At 44.6% G+C, this 23,286-nt stretch overlaps 1 protein-coding gene across 5 annotated transcripts in view; it reads left to right on the top strand.

Annotated features, from left to right (window-relative positions):
- Positions 1-22,309, top strand: part of INKA2 (inka box actin regulator 2) — a 75,036-nt gene extending 52,727 nt beyond the window's left edge. For 4 of the 5 annotated variants that reach the window (XM_069633313.1, XM_069633312.1, XM_069633314.1 and 1 more), the window contains one exon: positions 16,814-22,309. In XM_069633313.1, the coding sequence (XP_069489414.1) occupies positions 16,814-17,863 (1,050 nt within the window). In that variant the 3' untranslated portion in view covers positions 17,864-22,309. Of the gene's footprint in view, positions 1-7,775; positions 7,865-16,813 lie in introns of those variants that run through there. The other variant, XM_069633315.1, reaches the window with a different exon arrangement.
- The last annotated feature ends 977 nt before the right edge of the window (positions 22,310-23,286 follow it).

Raw genomic sequence — 23,286 nt, 5'->3', positions numbered from 1 at the left:
AACCCCGTAGATGCAGGCTATAGAATTGGGAGCATTTTAAGGTCACCATGATCCATTGGAGAAGTGGTGTTCTGAGCCATGAACCCCGTAGATGCAGGCTATAGAATTGGGAGCATTTTAAGGTCACCATGATCCGTTGGAGAAGTGGTGTTCTGAGCTCCTGATAGAGACAGCTGGCATTGGCACACTTAGGTTTTCATGGAGTCATACTCGCACCTAGCTAGCCTTTCTTAAACAAAGGGTTACAGCCAGTGACACATTTTAGGGAGGGAAGGAGCAGTAGATTATCAGTTGTTGAGAGGTTTTTTGAAGGAATGCATCTTCCGCCATTTTGTGAATTTCAGGAGAGCTTTCTGCAATATAGAGTTTGTCATCGTTTTCAGTAGAGAAGGCCTGCGCTAAGCTTTCAAAAGATGCACGTAGCTAATTCTAATAACTAGCAATGATAATGTGCACCGCTTAATATGCCTCATCCCGCCTGACTTTGGCGATCGGCATGGCCATCCCTGCGGCACCAAGGGAGGACGCTAGCCTGGATCGCCCATGGCTAGTAGACGTTTTGCGTTGCACGTCTACTGGAGCAGCAGGAACCTGATCTGAAAAGCCCCAGCAGCAAGACGTCGCGGCGGATCTTCTCATCCGTGGCGTGCCTATGCAAGAGGCCGTGTTGCATAACAAGTACTACATAATTCAAGAGCACAAGTCTTCCTTCTGGACTCATGAGAGGGCATTCAAATGAAAGGGGCGCTCTGAAGCCTTGCCTTGGTGCTCAGTGTGTAGACTGCACCAGTGAGGGTCAACAGTGCTCTAAATCAGCCGGCAAGATATCTTAGCGGGTTAAGCACTTGCTGCTGTGATCTGCAGGTTGCAGGTTCGAATACCCGGCAAGCTTGACTCAGCCTTTCATCCTTCCGAGGTTGATAAAAGGAGTATTGGGTAATAATAATTGTATATACAAATGTTCTATGTAAAGCGTTTTGGATAAAAGCGCTATATATATATATATATATATATATATATATATATCAAGTTATTATTGGGACCATCTTCTGTGCTCTATACCGCCATAGTTAGGGTGCCTCTTAGGTGGGTTAAAAGGAAGTACACTTTGCTACCTCGTTTATAGAAAAAGGCGAGGCAGGGAACTGCTGACTCAGACCCCGGGAGGCACAGTGCAGTTAGGAAGGTCAGATGGTGTGAAACCCAATGGAATATTGCTCCAGTGGAAGCACAGCCGAGTATCCACCAACAAATAACACAGCACTAGACTCCCCGCTTTCCACTCCTTACCTATAGGCAAAGGTTTGGGATGAAGTGACGATAGCCCCCCTCTACTGCACAAGTAATATGTGATGTGTTCACCCTCAGCACTAGGTAAGGCTAATGGCAAATCACCAATTGTGCTTTATTTTATTTATTTACAAAAAGCGCTCACACAGCCCGGGTGCATCAAGGCGCTGTTACAGAATGTTTTGTTTAGTTGTCTTAGTTGCATATTTATAACACACTTAAATACCTAGAGGTTTCTAAGCACAGACCTGGGGATCAAACCTGTGTTGCTTTGTGGTGTCTTGCTTCCAAGGCGAGCACGTTGCCACCGAGCTATCCTCCAGGGACTTTACTGCTTGATGCTAAGGAGACACAGAGCAAATACATGTCTCTGGTTCTCCACACGTTATCTACAGGAATCCTTGAAAATGGTGGATGCTACTGGAAAGCCTCTTTAGTGTGATACAACATGGGGAAAAATAAGTTGATGTAAACATTCATTGGCAAAGCCAGAAGTTTGGGTTTTTGTGTGGGCAAGGAAAGGCATTTGCATGGGCATTTAGCAGGCACTGCCATCATGGTGGACTAAAAGATCGTAACAGGTGGAAAATGGTGTGAGTACCTGGACATATGAAACGGTGCTTGGCAAATGTCTATGAAATACCTATACACAAGTCAAAACGATTGGCTTTGACAATGCTTGTTTTTACAGGACTTCAACACAAAGACATGCATACACCTTATAAATTAAGTGTTTGAAGGCTCACTTGGTTAAGAGGTTTTTTATAACACCAGTAGTCTGTTTATAGCTGCAATTAAGCAATTAACTCTCTCAAGACTGGTTTGAAATAACACTGGCAAGCACTCACAGCAGAAAGTGTGACATTACAGCTTTTTAAAGTTAGCTCAAAGAGATCCAGGAGGGTGTGTTTTGGCCGCGCAGAGGCAGGTAGTGGGTGGAGATGGGCACAGGTATTAGCATGGCATGGATAGTCAATGGGTGGGTAAATAACAATGAACATATACAAGCTGTGTGCCCCCCCCTCACTTCCCATCTACAACCTAGCTGTACCCTAATACAATTGTATCTGCACATAGGTGGCGATTTAGCACCACCTAGAAGACACAACTATAAAAGGCAAGGACAAGGAGCACCATTCGACTGGGTTAAACGTGCAATAGAAATGATAGACAGACTACGAGAAAGTGAGCGTGAGCAGATGGGGGCTAACAAAGAAAGTAGTTGGAAACCTGTGCTAAGGAGCTGTTACCAAGCTCGCTGTTTGCTGTTTTCAAGAGTGATGCAGCATATGTATGACGTCACATAGATGTGGTCAGAGGTCAACTGGCTACTTTAAGTGGCCCTGGAAATAGTTTTTTTTTATCGAGAAAACCGTTTTGCTGCTTTTCTATTTTGGACTTCTACAAGCAAAGGAAATCTCTGTTCTACGCGTTTGTTTTCCGCTGTATTCTGAGCATGTATTCTTAATCCGCCACGCATCGATTTAAACATAGCAGCGCTGCACACAGAAAAGGAATAATTACCGTGGAAAGCACCCCAAGCCCAGCCAACGGAGTTACCAGGTTGGGGCCAGTGGTCGAAGTGTATGAAAAGAAGTCGTGGAACTATGTTCCCTGCTGGTCTGCCCCGCTCCCGACAAACCCCATCCCTGAGCCCCCTCCCACACACAATTCAAACCCCCAAACAAACACACCTGCTTTTTACAGGAATGTGCAGTGCAGTGCGCTGAAGTTCAAGCTTCAACTTCTTCCTACATTTTTATTTTAAAACCAAATCATTCAAGAACAGTTTCTTTTTAAAATAAAAGTATAGGAACAGTGAAATTTAAAAATAAAAAGTATGGGAGCACCGCTCCCGCCCACTTCGACCTCTGGTTAGGGCTGCCAACGGCACATCACTGCTCCCTTGCACTTTTTCAGCTAGAGCCGCCAGAGCGCCAGGGGACCACTCTGGTGGTGATAGTGTACTGTATGAATATTCTTTAACATTAAATCAAAATATCTGCCGCCATTGCGGGACGGCAACAAGAATCTTAGATATGAGTGGAGACAGTACAAATATTCACTGGGTGACAATGTACAGGCAGTTTTGCTTCTATCCTAAGATTACGCGCTTAGTACCCAGAGGTTTCAAAGCGCAAACCTGGGGATCGAACCTGTGTTGCTTGTGTCGTCTTGCTTCCAACGTGAGCACGTTGCCCCTGAGCTATCCTCCCGAGACATCATTAAACTAATGAAAGGAATTCCATGACACACACACAACACCCACCCCTGCTTATTGAATTAAATATTGCAGGGGTCTGCAACCTTTGGCTGTGCCTATGTTTTGAAATTCAAAGCCCACCGGCTCTAGACCAGCATGGTTACAGTAAGGCAGGGGTCTGCAACCTGTTTCTCTCCAGACCTTTTGGACTACCACTCCCATGATCCCTCACAATAGACTATACCGGCTAGGACTAATGGGTATTGTAGTCCAAAACATCTAGGAGACAAAAGTTGCAGACCACTGCAGTAAGGGATCATGGGTGGTGTTGTCCAAAACATCTAAAAGGCCGCAGTTTGCAAACCCCTGGGCAGCCTTGACCCCGTGTGTCTGACATGCCAGCCCTCTGTCAGCGGTCGTAAAATGTGGGCAGGCACTGCACGTTATGCAGCTGCTGTGTTAATATTTCAGAAGGGAGCTACGTAAGACCCCCAATCTTCCCTAAGCACAGCTTCACTTAAGTTCTTTGGGGGAGGAAGCCCCAAATTGCCATACTTATAAATCTGGAAATCATTCTGATTTTTTGGGAAGTTTTAGGTGTAAAGGATTTCTATGCCGAAAGAGGTGTAATCCTATAGATTTGCTGGGTCACCTGTTTTTCGAGTCTAGGAACACTCCAATAATTGGACATTTTTTGAGCGTTTTCCTGGATTTTAAAACCTCCAAAAATGGCTTGGCCAAACAATGCTGCGTGCGCATGAAAGAGTCATACGATGTGGAGGTTCATGGATCCCTCGAAAATGCCTAAAACCCCTTCCTTGCCCCACTGATTTGTGCACCACGACCTTCCACTAACATGGAGAATATCTGCATTTGGGATTGATTTTGAAACCAATACTGCATTTTCTATTTTTCAAAAAATCAATAAAAATGAATACAGGCATTTCTCATGAGTGTGGCACAGGAACTGGTTTTGCCGCCCCTTCTTTAGGCAAGCCCTATGAAAGCCAACAGCTCTGGCTTTTATGAAGGCATGGGACGGGCATTTTCCAGGCACTCCCATAATCGTGCTACCAGGCCATCAAATGGCAACAGCTGGGAATTGGTGTTAGGAACTGGGCATTTTATGGAAGTGCCTGACACATGCATATCTAATGTCTAGGCCAGAACCACAACCGCTGGATTTTTGCCAAGTTTTGTCTTTTTATAGGTATTCAGTGGAAGGAACAGTTGCGAGGACGCATATTTTGCTTATCAATCAAGTCGCTGACTGAACTGGTTTACAGTTACAATTAAGACAGTTACTTTCAGATGTCTGCCAAGAAATAACATTGGCAGCCCTTCAAAAGCACACATTTAAGTCAAAGAGATGCAGGGAGGGTGTAATGGGCAGGACGGAACATGTAGTGGCTTGGAACAGCCATTGGCACTAGCCTGGCCACGGGCAGGGTAAAAAGCAAGACAACACTCACCTGCTGTGTGTCGCTTTTCACAGACACATCCCATGTCTCTCCTACTTTACTTCCGAGGCCATATGTTTGGCTTATAAGCAATAGTTACAGCACCACCTATTAGTGATAACTTTTTAAAAAAGAGACTGCTTTTGATGTGCGGGTTGCTTGTACCCAGATACCTTGTGCTTTGTTAAATGATTCAAAGTCTTCACAACCTGGTTAGTAATTGTATAGGTATATTTTATTGTGCTCATTGGTGGTCAGCCGACACGTGTTTCGACCTCTCTGAGTCTTTATCAAGGCTAGAGCCCATATTCTGTAGGTGGCGGTTGGCAGGAATGAAGTGTGTAATCCTGTTGGATTGATATCAGCCCGGATGTCCTCGGGTTAGTTGGTGAGCCTTGATTGAAGTCTGCGGTCATGTCCGGATGGAAAAAAAAGAAAGGAGAAAAAAAAGAAAAAAGAAGAAAAAAAAGGTGCGCTTTGATGTGTGATCAAGCGCGGCAATTATGTCTCAATTAAGATGTGAGGTGGAATTTTAGCCTCTTCGCACAATATTTATACATTTAATATCTCTGACCGCATAAACAAAGGGTAAGCTTTTCTATTTGGTTTTCTGTAGATTTTTAGTTCACGGGTTTAGAATTTAAAACACTAGAGTCCCACCATCTTGAAAATGTGGGCAACCAATACCTCTCATCGGAATGAAGCAGCACTGGGACCCCAGAGTGGTTTCAATAAAAAAGACATGCAGAGAAAAATGAATGAATACCCTGATATAATGAGTGCATGTGTTTGGATGGTGATGGATCGCAGGTGTGGCAGAATGCCACCAGGTGATGGCGGGATAGCTTGAACATTTTTGATCTTTGGCAAAAACTGATGTGGGTAATTCAGTTTCTGAAAGTGATATCTGTTAATCATACCCCACTTTCATAATGCTCCATGTCAAAAAGTATAATGCTATCATGTGCTTTGCTTTGACTGCCTACTGTCATCTCCAGCTACTGCCCACTGTGGCAGCAGGAAGGTTCAAAGGCCACATATGCATTCCTGAACAGTTGCTGGAACACAAAGTTCCAACAGATAGCTGTAGCTTTTAATTGTCTGCACCTCTTGTACAAAATATAACAATTGTGTGCCCCTAGTCAACCTGGTGGCACGTTAATATCTATATATAAGCGCTGTCTGTTTTTGACATGGTGGCTACTGGGATTACACAGTTACACAGTTATAAAGCTATAATCCTTTTAGATGCTGTATTATTGTCAGCTTTGTGGTGCGAGTCAGTGATGATTGGCTGGTGTTTATTAACTGTAGGGCCTGGGAGTACCGACAACCATCATGTGGACCGTGCCAGGGAAGCTTCTCGTTTGATACCATAAGTAATATCAACACCTTCCTCAAGGAGATGGGAACGATCCCTAGGAGGATTGCTGGAGATTGGTGCTTCACAGACAGTACTGACATGAGAAAGACCTTTTCACACCAGGGTGCTGCTCCATGGAGTCCCCTTGAAGCTGGCGGGCAGAGGAAGTTAATGGAGCTAAAGCAGCAGAGAATAGAGGTTTAGTCCAGGGAGGGGGTACACCATCTTGGATTTTCCTGGGGCTCCCCAAATATCCCGACCCTCTCCAATTGCAGTAGACAAATCACTCTGGGTATAGCATCAGAAGGCAACGGACACTTGTGTCAGCAGCTTGCATTGGCTACCTGACAACAGGCTTGCTTTGACCCAAAGCTCTGTAGCAATTTGCCTTTTTAAGATGGAGAACCCCGGCCTCTAGATGATTCATCCTTCGACTTCAAGACAAAAAAGATTCACCTGGAACTCAGTTGGGAGGAAAGTCTATTCCAAACTCCTCCCTCATAGAGATGAAGACAGAAGACTCCATAGAAGAGGAAAGCTCACCTCCCTAAAAGAACTGCGAATTTTGGGGGGATACTGCTGAGGACCAAGGCCTCTCTGTGCTCAGGAACCAGGATCCTGCTCACTGGAGTTGAAGGGCGGCTTCAGGTGCCAGATAGGCATTCTGCAGGAGTAGAAGTGCGGAACAAAGAACACACCCTGGACAACCAGGGCTGGGCCTCGCACCAATTCAGAAGCCCAGAAACACCACAGAACCCTGTGTATCTCCACAAGACCCTTTCAAGTCGGCTGAGCCATCTTTTACTCACTTTGAGCCGTTGCCTATGATGATGGAAGGAAGGATGGTAAGAACGAAAGGAGGCAGGGGGAGGAAGGAAGGAAGATATGATATGATAGGTTATTTGTTACGCGCTTAATAGCCAGAGGTTTCTCAGCGTAGACCCGGGGATCGAACCTGTGTTGCTCCGTGTCAGGAAGGAAGGAAGAATGGCTGCCCTTTGATATTGTGATGGAGGGGCAGACGCGGGGAAACCAGCGAAGGGATTAAGGTCTTTTTTCGATGGGATTGCGCCATTATGAAACGCTTCTGTGAATCAGGCTCTAATTTGCGTATTCTTACCCTTTCCGATGAATTACCAAATCTGTCCATATGTTGATTTTTAGGTTATAAATATTCGTGCATTGACTGGAAGGAATCCAAAAAGGCACCAATATTGCTTGAGGTAAAATATTAATTCCCAATCAGCACCCGCCACATGGGCCTCGCACTGCGGTGACGCCCAGGCATCGTAAGAGGACGTAATGGAATCGACGGAGTGGACGGCGCTGGCGTCCGACCTATGTCGACTGCTCGACCGGTGCGTCGTTACCGCGCGCCCCGTGTCACTCATCGGTGTTTAATTACCCCCACTTTGCCTGCAAGAGATTTGACGTCACTCATCCAATGAGAGGCCTAGCTGAGTATAAATCCAGCTTTGCAAAGCACCAGGCGGTGGGAGAAAAAGCCGCCATCCTGGACGAGAGGCGGCATTACTGAGGTCTGCGGAGGTAAGGTGATAGCGCGCTTAGTGGCTTTTTGAGCATATGTTCCTCCGTTTTCTGTGTGTAACTTGAGTTCCCGTCACGTGAATGTCATGGTCTGTCATGCGCATGCAGCTGGCGCTTTTTCATGGATCAAAGTGGTTGGAACAGGAGCCTAATATTAAAAATGCCATATGGCGCCCCTAGAAATTAGAATGGAGGGTTTATTTATATCTGGAAAATGTGGGCGCTGCACTACTGTGCAGTGTGTGTATTTATACCCATAAGTGTGTCCCCTTGCCCCACATTAGCTCAGCAAAAGCTACACCTCACATAGGGAGGGCTGCATCACAAAATGTTTGCAAAATGATTCGCCACCAATCAGCTTTGGATGGTTTCAGGTTTATAAAGCGTTAGCCACAGAGTAAAGCAAGACAGAGCTCTACAGAGCGTGTGTATGTAATTGGTGATGAAATTGACATATTACTGCTTTAATGAACCTGATGAAGTTTGATTAACCTAGGAGAAATTCAAGGCGCTTTTGGCCTTATAGAACTTTTAATCCGCACAGGTCTATAAACCACAAAAAAGCTTGTTTTCCAAAGAGTAACGCAAAATTCATCTATAAAGGTAACGTGGAAACAATATATACGCATTACTTTAACGTTACTCGCCATTTTAATGGTTTTGTGTATCGGAGAGGAGGCACATGTCTGATTTCACCCTTCTTCATCTCTGCCATACAAATACTCCAGCATGTATACGCCAGCATGACATTTTCCTCCTGGAGGAATCGCTGTGGATTCATATGGAATCTCCTTACTTTTTACACCAGCAACATTTTAGTGAATGCCATAGGAATCCATTGTACAGGCTGCCTGCCATGTGTAAATGTGTCAATCTGCACTGTGGAGGGCAGATGGGAGGCCTGGTGGTGATTTCAGAGCCACTTGACACCTCTCTTTTGCACTGCAAAGAGCGAATTTGGAAAATAGCATGAAGAGGACCTGTTTGCACCTAAGAGCAAATGCATGCACCCCTCCGCGTAATGTCTGGGGTCTTGCAGTCATTTTGTAATAGGTGGAGCAGCAAATCAGGGTGTAATGCTTTTGCTCCTTGCTTCACTGCTACACCCCCGTATATTTTCCCTTTCAAGGTGTAGACGGGGGGGGGGGGTGGGAGGGGACAGCGTGGAATGCTCATTCTTTTCACCTCCATCTCCAAAGTGTAGTTTGTTTCACGCCTGCGGGTGAATTTCACGCATTGGGGTCCGCCTCCATCTTGCACCATTGTACATGCATTTACAAAGTGCCATTGGCAAGCAGCAGCATTTACACTTTTTAGAGAGTAAAACCGAAAAGCACGGTGAATTCACCTCCACATTTAAACTCTGTTTTGTAAATGTTTAGCATTTCACGCTGGGACCCAACATCACATAAGTGATAACATCAGTTGTCCCCTTGATGCACGTCGTGTAAAATTATGTCAATGTTAAAGGATATTTGTATCGCGCACTGTCACCACCGGAGTTGTCCCCTGGTGCTGTGGCAGCTCTGAAAAGGGCCCCTCCTCCCATAATTTTACCACCAGACTGGCCTCTATGCATTGCAGGAAAAGACAAAACAATTAACACACAGTTATAGATATATTGGAGACCAGTATTTGCAGTGAGTGTGTGCGGGTGGGGCAATGTTTACTTATTTACCCCCACTGAACATCCAGAGACTTAATCCCTTTGGCCATTCCCACCCAATGCCTGCCCTTGCATGCCCAAAGCACACACTGCTAGGAGGTTTTATCTAGCTCTATCAAGTAGTAACATTAAACGTGTACCCCGAAGGGGAATTTCATTATTACGCCTAAGCAATCTTCTGAGAGTTAATGCCTTAATTGCAGCTATCAGTCAGCTCTTGTATACAAGTATCTTATCCAAGTTGTCCTTTGCCACTTGATTTGTAAGTAATAGGCGTATCCTTGCTATTCCTTGCACTGAAGTTGTGTAATGAACATGCAATGGCAAAACCAACAGGCGTTGGGCATTTTCCAGGCACTGGCATTATATGCCCAGGTACGAACACCATTTTCCAGCTCTTGCCATCTTGTGGGCAGGCAGCGCCGTTATGGTAGTTCCCGCCAAATGTCTATCCCATGCCTACACTAAAGTCAAAAACTGTTGGCTTTGGCAAAACTTGTTTTCTGTCCTTTTGGGTACTTGCAGTCCCGTCTATGAATGGACAAAAGCCATCACATGTAACATGGGGCACCTCGAGCTCTCTGACAGTTCCATCGTCTACTAAGGCAGTTCCCATCCGATATCAAGGCGGCGCTTAAAAAAAGATTTGTTAGAAAAAAGTTTGCTTTTACAAAATGTCTATCAAAGTTGTTTTACACTGACTTTGCTGTTTACTAAAGGAAAGCCTAGGACGGGAAAGATGGCGTCCCCGGTGGCGTGAGTCCGCCGGTGCGCCTGTGAGCCAGACCCTGCGCCACACTGATCGGTGAGGCAGACATGCTGGGTTTGGACAGCTCAATTAATGTATTGTGGACCCCCTTTCGAGTTCGTACAATTCCAGCCAAGCAGGACTGTGGAGATTAGACCAGCAAAGAATGAAAACCATGTCCTTGATCAGTGAAAGTGCAGGCAGCTGTCTGAGCTGACTGCCGCACCTGCCATCTGCTCCAGGCCTTGGAGTAAAGGGAAGGATGAGTTGCGAGGCTGCTGACAGAGCGGCACGCCACTGAAGTCTCATGTTTCCCTAAATTGACACAGGCGTGTCCCTTTTTATCTGATTTGGCATTCCAAAGATTGGCTCCAGTCTGTCTTCTCTGTCCATGAGAATCCTGACCTGGACTCGACCAGGACTGACATGGACTCTGCTGCCTCAGACCTACGGGGACACCCAAGGTCGTTGGTACTGGGTCGCCTTTCACTTCTGATTTGGCATTCCAAAGATTGGCTCCAGGCTGTCTTCTCTGTCCATGAGAATGCTGACCTGGACTCGACCTGGACTCTGCTGCCTCAGACCTACTGGCCTGCTGACTACGTTGAGGTGTGCCACTTACAAAAATTAAGCCCTGCTCCTCACTGTTGAATTACCAATACCAAAAATAACTGGCTTACTCTTCATCTTGTAACAGTACCTCAGAGTACTCCTAGTACCTTCTTTGTGAATTGAATAATCTAACCCCAGTATTAAGTTAAGAGTACATCAGAGTTTCTCCAAGTAGGCTCTCTATGAACTGAATAGGCTATCTCCCGGAGTAAATCATATTTACTACCAGTAACAACTTTGAGATTTGAATAGTCTACCTCAGGAGTAAATCAGGAGTAAGAGTTATTCCCAGTAACCTTCCGTATTGAATAGTGTATCTCATGCAGTAAATTAAGAGTATGTCAGAGTTTCTCCTAGTAGTCTCTCAATGAACTGAATAGGCTAACTCCCGGAGTAAATCATATTTACTACCAGTAACGACTTTGTGATTTGAATAGTCTACCTCAGGAGTAAGTCGGGAGTAAGAGTTATTCCCAGTAACTTTCTGCATTGAATAGTATGCATCCTGCAGTAAGATAAGAGTAAGTCAAAGTTTCGACCAGTAACTTCTTTGTGAATTGAATAGGCTATCCCCAGGAGTAAGTTAAGAGTATATCAGAGTTACTTCTGGTAGGTTCAATATGAACTGAATAGGCGATCTCCCTGAGTAAATCCTGTTTACTACCAGTCGCAACTTTATGACTTGAATAGTCTACCTCAGGAGTAAGTCAGGAGTAAGAGTTATTTCAGTAACTTTGCATATTGAATAGTACATCTCATGCACTAAGTTAAGAGTATGTCAGAGTTACTCCTAGTAACTTCTTTGCGAATGTAATAGTCTATCCCCAGGAGTAAATGAAGCGTACATCAGAGTTACTCCTGGTAGGGTCTCTATGAACTGAATAGCTTATCTGCTGGAGTTTGTCATATTTACTACCAGTAACGAATTTGTGATTTGAATAATCTACCTCATGAGTAAGCCAGGAGTAAGAGTTACTCCCAGTAACTTATTTGCGTATTTTTAATGCAGTAAGTTAAGGAAGACTTCTTTGTGTGAATCAAGTAGTCTTTCTCCAACGTATCGTCGCAGAGAAGAGTCTGTTTCCTCATCCTCAGTGTTGTGATTTATACTAGGTCTCTGCAGTGGACTGCCAGTGATCCACAGCACGGCATGCAGAAATTGCCCATGCCAGTTATAATTTACACAAGTCGCCCATCACTCTGCAGAAGCTTGTTGAGTGCGATTTACCTCTGCACAATTATAAAAAAAAATCTCCAGTTTGTACCATGGCAGTTCCATACTCACAGGAGTCCCAGATTCCACATTGACCCTTCTGGCTGCCTACAAAGCTTGAATCACCTACAAAGCACTTACAATCAAAACACCCATCTACCTGGCCGAGAAAACCGACATCTCTATAGGCCAATAGAGCACCAGACATCATGTCATTGCCATACTGGAAATTAACAACTACACGCGGGCAAACCAGGAAGTAAGCCTCTTCATGGGACACACCCTGACTCTGCAACAAGTTCCCGAAAACAGATAAGACCCGTCCCCTGTGGCCTACACTTTAGGAAGGTCCTGAAAACCCTACTCTTCCAAGAACATCTCACCAGTCGCTGATCACTCCACTCAACCCTACTTCTACTGCTCCAGAGCTCTCTCATGCCCTGTTCCTCCTACCTATCCCAACTACCTCTCCTACTGCGCACTAGACCTGTAACCTGAGCCCCTACATACATCTCTCCAGGGCTTCACAGTTATCTGGAAGCTGTATAAAACCCACTCTTGTAAATATATATACTGCACCCATCACCACCAGTGCCTGGCCTTGTCCGAAAGCTGGCATATTGTGACCCTGCCAGGGTGTCGCCAGACCTTAGTCTGTGGAAAGGAAGGTGGGTGTTGGGGAGGAGGTGAGCGGAAAAAGAACTTAGAGAATAGATTGACCAAACTCAGTGAGGAAAAACAGTTGGGGTAATTGGGAGGGGACATGGTTCTCAAAGTGTGGGGGAATGTTTCTTAAATGTGATGAGTTATTGGCGAGCATGAATGCATTAGAGCAGAGTTTTATTGTGATGGTAAGATCTAGAACCGGCAAAACATCTTTCTAGATGTCGATAGTTGGTGGGTGGTTGAGAGGGTATCCCGTGGTTTCAACAATGGAAATGACTTCCAAATGATTACTTGAAATTACTTCGAAATATATATATAGCTGTAAATTAAGGGGTAAAAAGGGTGTGGGATGGAGCTTTGGGTTAAGGGTAGTAGTGAAGGGGAGTGGGGGACCCAGATAACAAAATATAAGAAATCAAAATTGCATTTTGAAGTAATCACTTCAGGGTAAATTAGCTCAAAGTATTATTTTGGGGGAAATGAACATAAAACATTTGAGAGGTGCTCAAGCGGACCCTATTAATGATATGTCATTCATTTTGACAACCATATTGTTATTTTTAAAAATATCTTTACGTGAAGGAGAATCTCTGGGCGGAAATGCATGATATTTTTTATCACAATTGAAAACAGAATGGACAATGAGGCAGATTAAACTATCATCCCAGTACTCGTTTTCCTATCTTAAGAAGGGTCGGTGATAGCAAATACACTTGGGAAATCAAAGATGACACCAACAAAATATAGCAGATGGAAAAATGCAACGTATTAGTGATGTCTGGCATGATTTCAAATCTGTTAAGCAACTGAAGTACAGAACAGAAACCAGTAGAACAAAACAAACACTGTTCTGTCAAGCTTCTGACATCGGGAGCTCTTCCATCAAATGGACAGCAGAGGCAAAACGTTTGACCTATGGAGGCACACGCAGACCTTCACTGTGGTGTTAAGTGGTTTTTAATGTTGGTGCAGCAAGAGGGTGTTATTAGTGATTCGTTCACCTGCAATGGCACTTTGTGAGTAGGTGGCACATGTTATGCTGTGCATGGCTTTATAATGATGAAATGTGTGTGAGAGCAAGGGGACAGCGTTTCATTACTGTATTTGTTAATGTTAAAGGTATTTATATAGCGCACCGTCACCAACGGAATTGGTCTGCAGGCGCTCAAAAGACATAGGGGCTCATTACGAGTCGGGCGGTAAGGGATACCGGGCACCGGTAAGGAGACCGGTGCTGGTAATCCCTTAATGCCCAATTCTGAGGTCCCTTAGCGGGAGCCTCAAAGAGCGTGTGGTCTGACCACACGTCCTTTACGGGTCCCACTAAGGGACCAGGGTGCTAATAACGGTACCGCAAATTGCGGTACCATTATTAGCTACTTCCCCATTCCCATTGAGCCCTATCGGGGCTCAAATGGGAAAGGGGAATGGCATTTGGAATGGGGATTTAGCGGGTCCGCCTAGGGCGGAATGTCCCGGTAAGTCCCCACTGCACCAGACCGGACCCGGACCTGATTTTGGAGGCAGCCATGGCGCTAGTAGCGCCATGATTACCTCCAAAGTCGTAATGAGGCCCAGACTCTAAAAAAAACGGTTGTATACGAATTGACCGAGTTACAATTGTCCGAATGACAATTGACCTTTTGCACAATTGAGCGAATTTTAAAGGTCAATTAGTACATATATGCGGGGGGAAACCCCCCACAACCCCCCACCCAATCCAAAACCCCTGCAACCCCCCACCCAAACCCCTTGTATTATTTATAATACTAAACCAACCCATTACATGTATAAATAAAATACAAGCTCAATTGTGCAAAAGGTCAAGCAGGACCATTAAAATTCGACCAATTAGGTCATTCGGTCAATTGTATTCGGTCAATTTGGGTGATACCAAAAAAACTCTACCCACATTAGGCACTTCGATATTACAAAAGATACAGAAACCTAGCTCACAAGACATTATATGAGGTAAACTGCAGGGCACATCTACTTCGGCTGGAGAAATAAACTGTAATTTGGAAATTGGAAAATGGAAATTTGAACTGCAGGGGACGAGTCAAGTTAATGGTGGCTTACATTTCAATTAGCAATCAGAATGCAACTCATTTGGGTTTCAATTTTATACACAATTATGAACGCATTTAGGACCTCATTTACAAAAATGTTTTCATTGGGTCTTTCACATGTTAAACCATTATTGTTAATCAGGCTCCTAGTATAGAATGAAAGAAACAATGGATTTCATGAAATTTTTTCTTATGTCCTGGACTCCACAATTTAAAAAGATGCTCACTTTGCTTTGAAGAGCGGCCATTTCATTGCGTTTCTTAGAAAAGATACATTAATTTAGAGTTGGCAAATCTTGGTCTTGGAAATAATTATATATTTTATTTCATAAAGCACCATCTCATTGAGTCTTAGATGCGCTGCGTCTTCGTCAGTAAAGCAGGAATTTGCATAAGCTGGGCATAGAGTCAACAGGACTTTGAAAATCAGAACTTAGCATGCAAGACATTGCATTCCAATCATGTCACTTGTTCTTACCAAAAATAATGATAACCTCACCCTTTATATGGCAAGTTTGCTCGTGCAGACCCTTCGTTATACCAGTGGCCATAATTACTCGACGTAATGAGGCCAGCTTTATTGACAACCTGGAATGAAACGCTGAGCCTATCGTGCAATTATCGTGGAAAGGGCTATTTGAATCGCAAAGAAGCTACTATGATTAACTGTGTCTTACTCCTCAACCTATTTAACAGCAAATCAGAGCCACTCATAGTAAGCAATTCATGAAATCATGTAACCCTCCTCCAGTTTAACGTACTCCTGACTTACTAGGTGTAAGTTAGGAGAACTTCAGTAACCGTATTAACTTCTTTGTGGATCCATTCGCCATCTTCGGGTGTAACTGAGGACTACTCAGGGTAACATTTTGTGAATCGCACCCACAGAGGTCAGGAGCGGAATCAGAGCAAGTTGAGATTATTCTGACAGTATATGACCAAGCAGTTAGGGTCTGACTGCTGGGTCCAAGCCTAATTTGCTTATAGTCTTTCCCCTTACTGTAATGGTTTGGAAGGCGAAGAACAATGGTCTGGAGGGTTGCCTAGGGCGATGCCAGAGGTTAAGATTAATTTTAAACCTTACAGCCATCACCTCGTTTGTTTTCTGGATGTGTTTAACTGTGGCTGAGAAGCCGATACGTATCTATTATTTAATTAAACAAATAAGTAATGTGAGTGCAGGAATTCTGTGTGATATTTAATACAGTAAATTTCATTATCTCTAACACAGCTATTTTTAACTCATGATTAGGAGGTCATTAGTAACTTTTTGGACTTGAATAAAGCCCTTATTGCAAACTCTTGATGTAAATAATTCTTTAGATGTTTTAAATGATTTGTATTAATGTATGACATTTTGTAACAGAAACAAAAGACATGGTTTTGTAATGAATTTAATTTGAAAGGTTGATTAATTCAGCCAAACAAATAATAAAAACGAATAAATAAATAAATAATCCTTTAGCTGGATTACATCCCTGTAAATCTATTAATGGAGCGAGATCAAGAACAGGGGCCGCAACCTACCTCAAATGTCCATGGAGGATCAGGCCAGGGTATTCACATCCTAATTGTTATTTGGATCATAATTATTGTATTCACATGTTGTAAGTGTTTGATGGCTTTATGATCCATCTTCATCGGTTCCGGCATACATCATTTCAATGATTATTAAATCTAATTTGAATAAGGAATTGATGATAATGTGGTGGGATTGGTCAACAGAGCAAGTTGTATTGTTCTTCTTTTTAATATCCATGTTGGGATTTAGTATTCATGTATATATGTTGCATCTTACTTCTTGTCATGTTTGTATGGTCATATACCCAGGCTTTCAAGTATGGATTTATTTAGCACACATATATTCGATGATGTTAAACTTTCATGGCCGTTTACCGTAATACAGTATTTAGGTGAGGCTGATGATGGATAAGACCTACTAACTCTACTTCTTTTGTGTGTTTGCGTGCACTAGGTGTCCATGAAGGAAGTTGGCGACGGTCTACACGAACAGATGAACTGCATGATGGGGGCCCTGCAAGAGCTTAAACTCCTCCAGGTCCAAACGGCTCTAGAGCGTATGGAGATCTCCGGTGGCGCGAGCCAACTTCAAAGCGTTGGTCAACGTCCATGCTGCTGGAAGAGTCCGGAGGTCGCGAGTGTCAGGAGCGAGTCTAGGACTCCGCAGGAATACACCCAAGTCGCGGAGAGGTATTCCGAAGATCGACGCTCATTCTCTTCTTCTTCGTGCTCTGTTGGCGTGCATAGCCCTGTGTCCTCGTTGGGCAATGGCCAACTGCACATGCCGCTGCCTTTCAGGACTGTGCACAGCGACGAGGGTCTTACAGAGACTGCATCTTCCTTGTCCACCCTGGAATGTTGTTCTCCGGGGACATTCCAGTCAGCCAGCTCGGCTTATGAAAGCCTACCTGACACAGGTGCGCACCACCCTCGTGAGGTCTCCTCAAGCTACGAACGAGAGTGCCAAGACGGCAGCGTCGCCGACGACACCGAGGATTGGACTTCTTCCCTCATGTCCCAGAGCAGGAACCGCCAACCTTTAGTGTTGGGAGACAACATTTTTGCCGATCTGGTGGGAAACTGGTTGGACCTACCGGAAGTAGACAAAAAGGGAGAGAAAGCGGACTCTACCTTATCCATCAGCAGATCCCAAGAGGTCTACCGGAAGTTCTCCCTGACGGCCAACATCTTCAAAAAGTTTTTGAGAAGCGTGAGACCAGACAAGTCGAAACTGCTGAAGGAGAAACCATGCTGGCTCCCGGCGGATGAAAAAGCAGCAGAGATCTCGAAGCGCTCCAAAAAGGGCAACAAGCAGAAAGGAACTTTCTATTTTTCATTCCATAATAATAATAATAATAATATGCAAAATGCCCACAACAAGGCAGAGAAAATGAACCGTAAGGAGGAAATCAAGGAACAGCCCAGTTTTTGCCCTCATAGAATACACAATCGCGCGGACCATGCGCAAACTGGTTTTGACTTCAACACTGTTGTTTGGGTATAATGACATATACTGTTCACCCTACCTTAAGTTCGAAAGTTGGAAAGCTCTGGTTAGCACCAACTTTGTGCCACCTACTTCTTCTTCCCCCAAAATGTCATTTTCCTGCCTACTGGTATATGACTACATAGCCACGTTCAAATGGGCTCTCAAGACATTTATGGCATTGAAATAAAAACCGTGCAGATCAGGTCCTCATATACACCACACCCATACCAAAAAACATCAAACGGATAGCCTGGTCTCTTCAGCCAAATATACAGGTTTTTTGGGGGGGTGGGTAGGGGTGGGGGTGGCTGCCCTAGTAAAAATGCGAATTTCTGTGTCATAGATTCCAACTGCCACAGCAGCCAGTGTTCCCAAAGTTTGGTATTAATCCCAAAATAATATTGTGTGATTGGGACTTTGTGACAATTGGACAATACGGTTGGCAGAGGCTTGGTGATGCTACCGTAACCTAGCAACCGTCATCAGGAGGCTCACACATCCCTAGCCACCGACTGACCAATGGCATGCTAAAGTTAAGCAGGCTATATTGCAGGGTTGAAACAAGTAGCCTGAAAGACTTCATTTCAAAATAAAATATCTTTTTAAAGCAAAGCCAGGCAGTAAAAAAAGGGTTGCCCCAGTTGCCAGTTCGCAAAGACCCTGAGCCTTTTGTCAAACAGTTCGTCAGACGTGTATATGCAAAATACTTTAAAGCACACCACGTTATCTCTTTTTGCTCACGTTCATGTAATCAGTGCAGGCGGAATGCTCAAAATCAGGGGTCGGCGACCTTCACTCGCCAGATGTTAGGGACTACAAATCCCATGATCCCTCCCCACTGAATATGTTGGCTGGGGCGAATGGGAATTGTAGTCCAAAACGTCTGGAGAGCCGAAGGTGGCAGACCCCTGCTCGAAACACAACGCATGTCCACTGCTGTTTCCTTTTCCGTTCTGACGGGATGAAACTTCCAACTCTACCTGTTCGAACGGGGACATTTCCTCTCTAAGAACAACGCATGCACGACGAAGGCGTTGCCTGTTCCTTGGACTGCAATGCGGCATACCGAATTGTTTACTACGTTTTCTGCTGGTGGATCCAGCCACACCTGGCCGCTCTGAGGAGGGGTCACTAGGGGTCCAGCTAGGAGCCTTTGTAAATATTAGATTCCCGCAAGACCGTTTCACAAAAAAGTTAATATGACTTGCTCCGAATTCCTCCTGACTTTTAGCAAGACGGGCGTAAGAACGTCAGAAGTAAGCATAGTAACTTGTTTGTGAATCAGACGTCTCCGGGAGTAATCCAAGCCTAAATCAGGGTTATTCAGAATAACCACTTTGTGAGGGGAATATATTTCTCCAGGAGTAGGACGGAGTAATTCAGAGTGGCTGACATGGTGTGGGAATTGGCCCCCTATGTAAATAGTGTACCCAGAGAGCTGCATTTAGTACCCCATTAGCTCCTCCTGCCCTGGGGTGTAGCTTTCATAGATGGAGGGGGGGAGTAGTGTGGGTTGTCTTCGCCATTCCCAGTTCATTGAACCCCATGTTTTGGGAGGGGTTATTTGAGTGACAGACAGGCATGGTTAAGGAATTCTTTTTTGCTGGCAGAAAGGAAGAAGGCACTGTGTGGCATTTGGCACCACTGCTGGCTGGAAAAGGTGTGTGCATGCACAGTGCAGTGTGGTTCAGATACTTCATGCACACACTCTAGCGTCCTGCCATTGCAGGGCAGACGATTCAAGAGGATTGAGTCGTGCTAAGCACATTACCAGGGAGGGGCGATATTAGGGGGTGGGGGTGTGTGCTGAATGATGCTGGAGACCTATTTGCTGCAACATTTTGTATTTTGGCAACCTGTAAGGTGCTTTGCCAGATCTGCGTGTCAAAAGTAAGTGTGTGTGTGTGTGTGTGTGTGTTTTTTTTTTTTTGTGGGAGTGGCCAGAACACAAACAAAAATCATACAGCCCTGCATGGCAGAATGTTCAGAGTGTTTGATGTGGGGGGGCGGGGGGCACTCTTTGGAATAGAAAACTGGCCCAATTGGCAACTTCAGGGAGTCCACGTGTCTGGGGAATGTTTGCTCTGATCAATAACAACGCACAGTCATTTGTATTGAAATGAAATTGAATTGTTTTGACAGCTGAGCCGTCGCTATGGCGATGCGTAAGCAGGAAGTTCAGTGGTGCTTTTATCGCTTTGTGTCGATCAGTATTACAACCAGACAGAGAGTAAAATAACTTGGCAAATTGAGGGCGTTCCATCCAGCTGAATACATCTTAGTCCCCGTAGCATGAATACAAATACCCCTTTTCCTACCCCAGCACCATTATCTCCCTGCTGTAATCCCATATCGTCACTTCCGGCTTCAGTGGGGGTAGGTCCTCTATGAAGCCCGCCCATTGGCATGATGAAAGTGACGTTGCAGGAAGTAAGGCTCGGAGGGATGGGGAACCCTGCACGCCACAGGCCGCTATGGAGCAGGCGATGCTATTAAATTGGTGGTAATATCCACGATGCTAAGAACGAAGAACCTCAAATTATGTATTATTACATATGTAATGTACCATTCCTGGATATTCATGCAGGTGTAATCACAACCCCATCTTGCTTTGGCGGTGGATATCCTGGCGACCAGGCGTTGGATCAGAAGGCTATCAGTGTTACATTGGAAAATGTCGTTTTGAAAGGTGAACGTTTAAACAATAAAGTTTGTAAAACACAAAAGTTTAAAATCTAAAAGGTATGGTTCTCAAAACAATGATACAATCATTAAAAATAAAGCAGACTGAGGGGTCATTTGATTGCACGGGTGGAGAGGAGCGTCACAGGAGAAATTATAATATTTTAAAAAAGCTTATATTAAAAAAGGGTAGATGGACACATAGGTTTGGTGAAAGGAGAAAATGGAATCCACAGGGGGACCTTGTGCGAGTCCCCCACTAGTCTAGAATGTTGTTAAATAAGGCCTGACTGCCGAATTGGGGGGTTAGGGGCGGACACTAGGGTATTAGGAGACGAGCAGGAAAATAAAACGCCTTACACAACATAAACCCATAAAACGAATAGGTTCACACTTTCATTTTAGAAATTATTGACTTTTTGTGTGTTTGAAACTTCGAGTTTTCCAAATTAAGATTTACAATGAGTATATAAAGTTCACACGGTGGCTGAGGATTGTTAGTAAACGAGAGAGCCTGCTACACCACCAGTCAGCTGGCCCCATGTAACACTAGTGTGTTTTTTGCTGTGGCCCTTCGCGCACTGCGGCATGACCCAGCCAGAAATGTTACCCACATCCACCGCTGCTATTACCCTATAAGCTAGTTTATGTGATATTAGCCATATTGGAAAGCACTTAAATATGGAGTAGAGTATCCATGTATGGTGTATATTCAAGGACTGTCATTTTCACTCAGATTTCAAAGGAAACACCTGCTAAATAACACACAAAAAGGTCAGCCACACTTTTGGTACAAACTCATAACTTGTACATGCATATAAAGATGTTCCAAAACAATTAGCAATGTATATTGCCCTCTTTAAATCTGCTTAATTGTTGTTTTGTTCTGAATGCCTTAAATATGCTGTTGTTCTGTGGTGCACATACTCACTGGATGGATCACTTTTCTTTCCAAGTCTTTGTTGTGTGCTAATGAACATTGAGGGAACCAGGTTCCTCACATCCCAACCTCAAAGAGGAACAAGATAAACCTTGATGTGTCTTCCATGGAGCCGTGGACCGGTCTTCCTACGCCTCCCCTCCTCGGTGCAGCTGTTTACGTGTGAAGTAGCGGAGAGTCGCAGTTATGTGTTGCGAGACGTTGATACTGCGTGGCACTGCTGTGCTGGGGCGGTGCAGCTTCCAAGCTGAGTGTCTCCAGCCTTTACTCTGTATTGCAAAAGGAAGTGCAATGACCGACGCGCAGGAAGTCAACGCGTCAGTGACATGTGACCACACGCGGGAGGCCATCTTTGAGGAAGCCAACGCAACGGAGTGTGGATATTGCTAACTGGAGTAGCTTACTTTTGAAACTGCTGTCTGACAGCAAAGCCAATCTGCAATGCAAGGTGCTATTTTTTCATGTCAACTGAGGATATGGCCTAAGAACTGCTCCCCATGAAAAACCCCACCCTTTTGCTTGACTCAACTTAATCAAGCTCTCCCTAAGTATTGTTGTGGAACGCTGAATCCAAATGAGACAAAGCGATGGACCATGTACAGGGATTTGGTTATCGATGAACAATGGAGGACTATTCCAGGGACACAAAACATTGATAGCACTCAGCGATACATGTAAATGTAAATGCACTTAAAATGACCATTCTTGACCCCTTCCCTTTTGTATCACACTCTGTTGATAAGAGGCTGTGATTGGGGCCAAGGGCCTTGTTTCATGTGTAAAGTGGGCTCAGGTGAGCCAATGTGGAGGATCCTGAAATAAAGCCTGTCCTAACATTTTGTGCATTTGGTCTGTTTGGGCGAATGGAGGCGCTGGTTTGAGAGAATGAGATGCGCTTGATGAAGAGTCGAATGTGAGCCTGTTTAAGAACAGGGACATGAAGGACCAGGCGCAGACTCCAAAATGATATGATATTATATGATATGATAGGATTGGTTATTTATAACGTGCTTAATACCCAGAGGTTTCCAAGCGCAGACCCGGAGTTCGAACCTGTGTTGCTCCGTGTAGTCTTGTTTCCAAGGTGAGCCTGTTGCCCCTGAGCTATCCTACAGAGACTGACTGAGAAAATGGAATCAGATGTTCAACCTGCCAATAATTACAATGTCCAGAGTTGTGGACCTTTGCATAAATGGAGTAGAGTGTAAGGAGTAGAGTGGAGTAAAAGTTGGCTAAGACCGATTGCAAAACAATTAAAAAGGCCATTGACCAGGACTTGATGTGCCAGGGTCAGCGTTTCAGGACTTAGGCTAATCCGGTGTCTTAGCGTTTACTATCATTAAGGAATTTTGTAGAACCAAATTTAATGGGCTAAGGGGTGCCGACTTTCTAATTCCATGTGGGGTTATCAGACTTTAGTGCCTGTTAGCATCTGTGCGGGGAAAAGGGGATGTCAAAATGATGTGTGCGGGGGCTAGACCGTAAGTCTGTCAGCGGGCTTGGAACCCCAGTCTGTAGAGATAGCCTGCACCATAGATTGTTCTAAATAAATGTGGCATGATCGAAGGGGTGAGGAAGAGCTCTGGCACATGACGGATGGGCAGATTTTTGTCTTGTGACATGCCACAAACTTGTTTTTCTAATGAATGCCCAGGGCCGACAGCACCTGGGTACTTTGCGCCTGTTATGGGCGGGTTATGGTAGCTTCTTTCATGTATAGATCATAGTTGGCACAGAACCCAATGTGTTATTCATGGCTCAGTATCTGTTGGGCGTTTGAGGGCACGGTATGGCACATTACATGCGAGGCAACACA

The sequence above is a fragment of the Ambystoma mexicanum genome, chromosome 13 (assembly GCF_040938575.1).
Source record: "Ambystoma mexicanum isolate Mex_15411 chromosome 13, UKY_AmexF1_1, whole genome shotgun sequence".
In the NCBI taxonomy this organism is placed as follows: domain Eukaryota; kingdom Metazoa; phylum Chordata; class Amphibia; order Caudata; family Ambystomatidae; genus Ambystoma; species Ambystoma mexicanum.
Note: the sequence above shows the minus strand (reverse complement) of the source record. Positions and strands in the feature narration are given on the sequence as shown.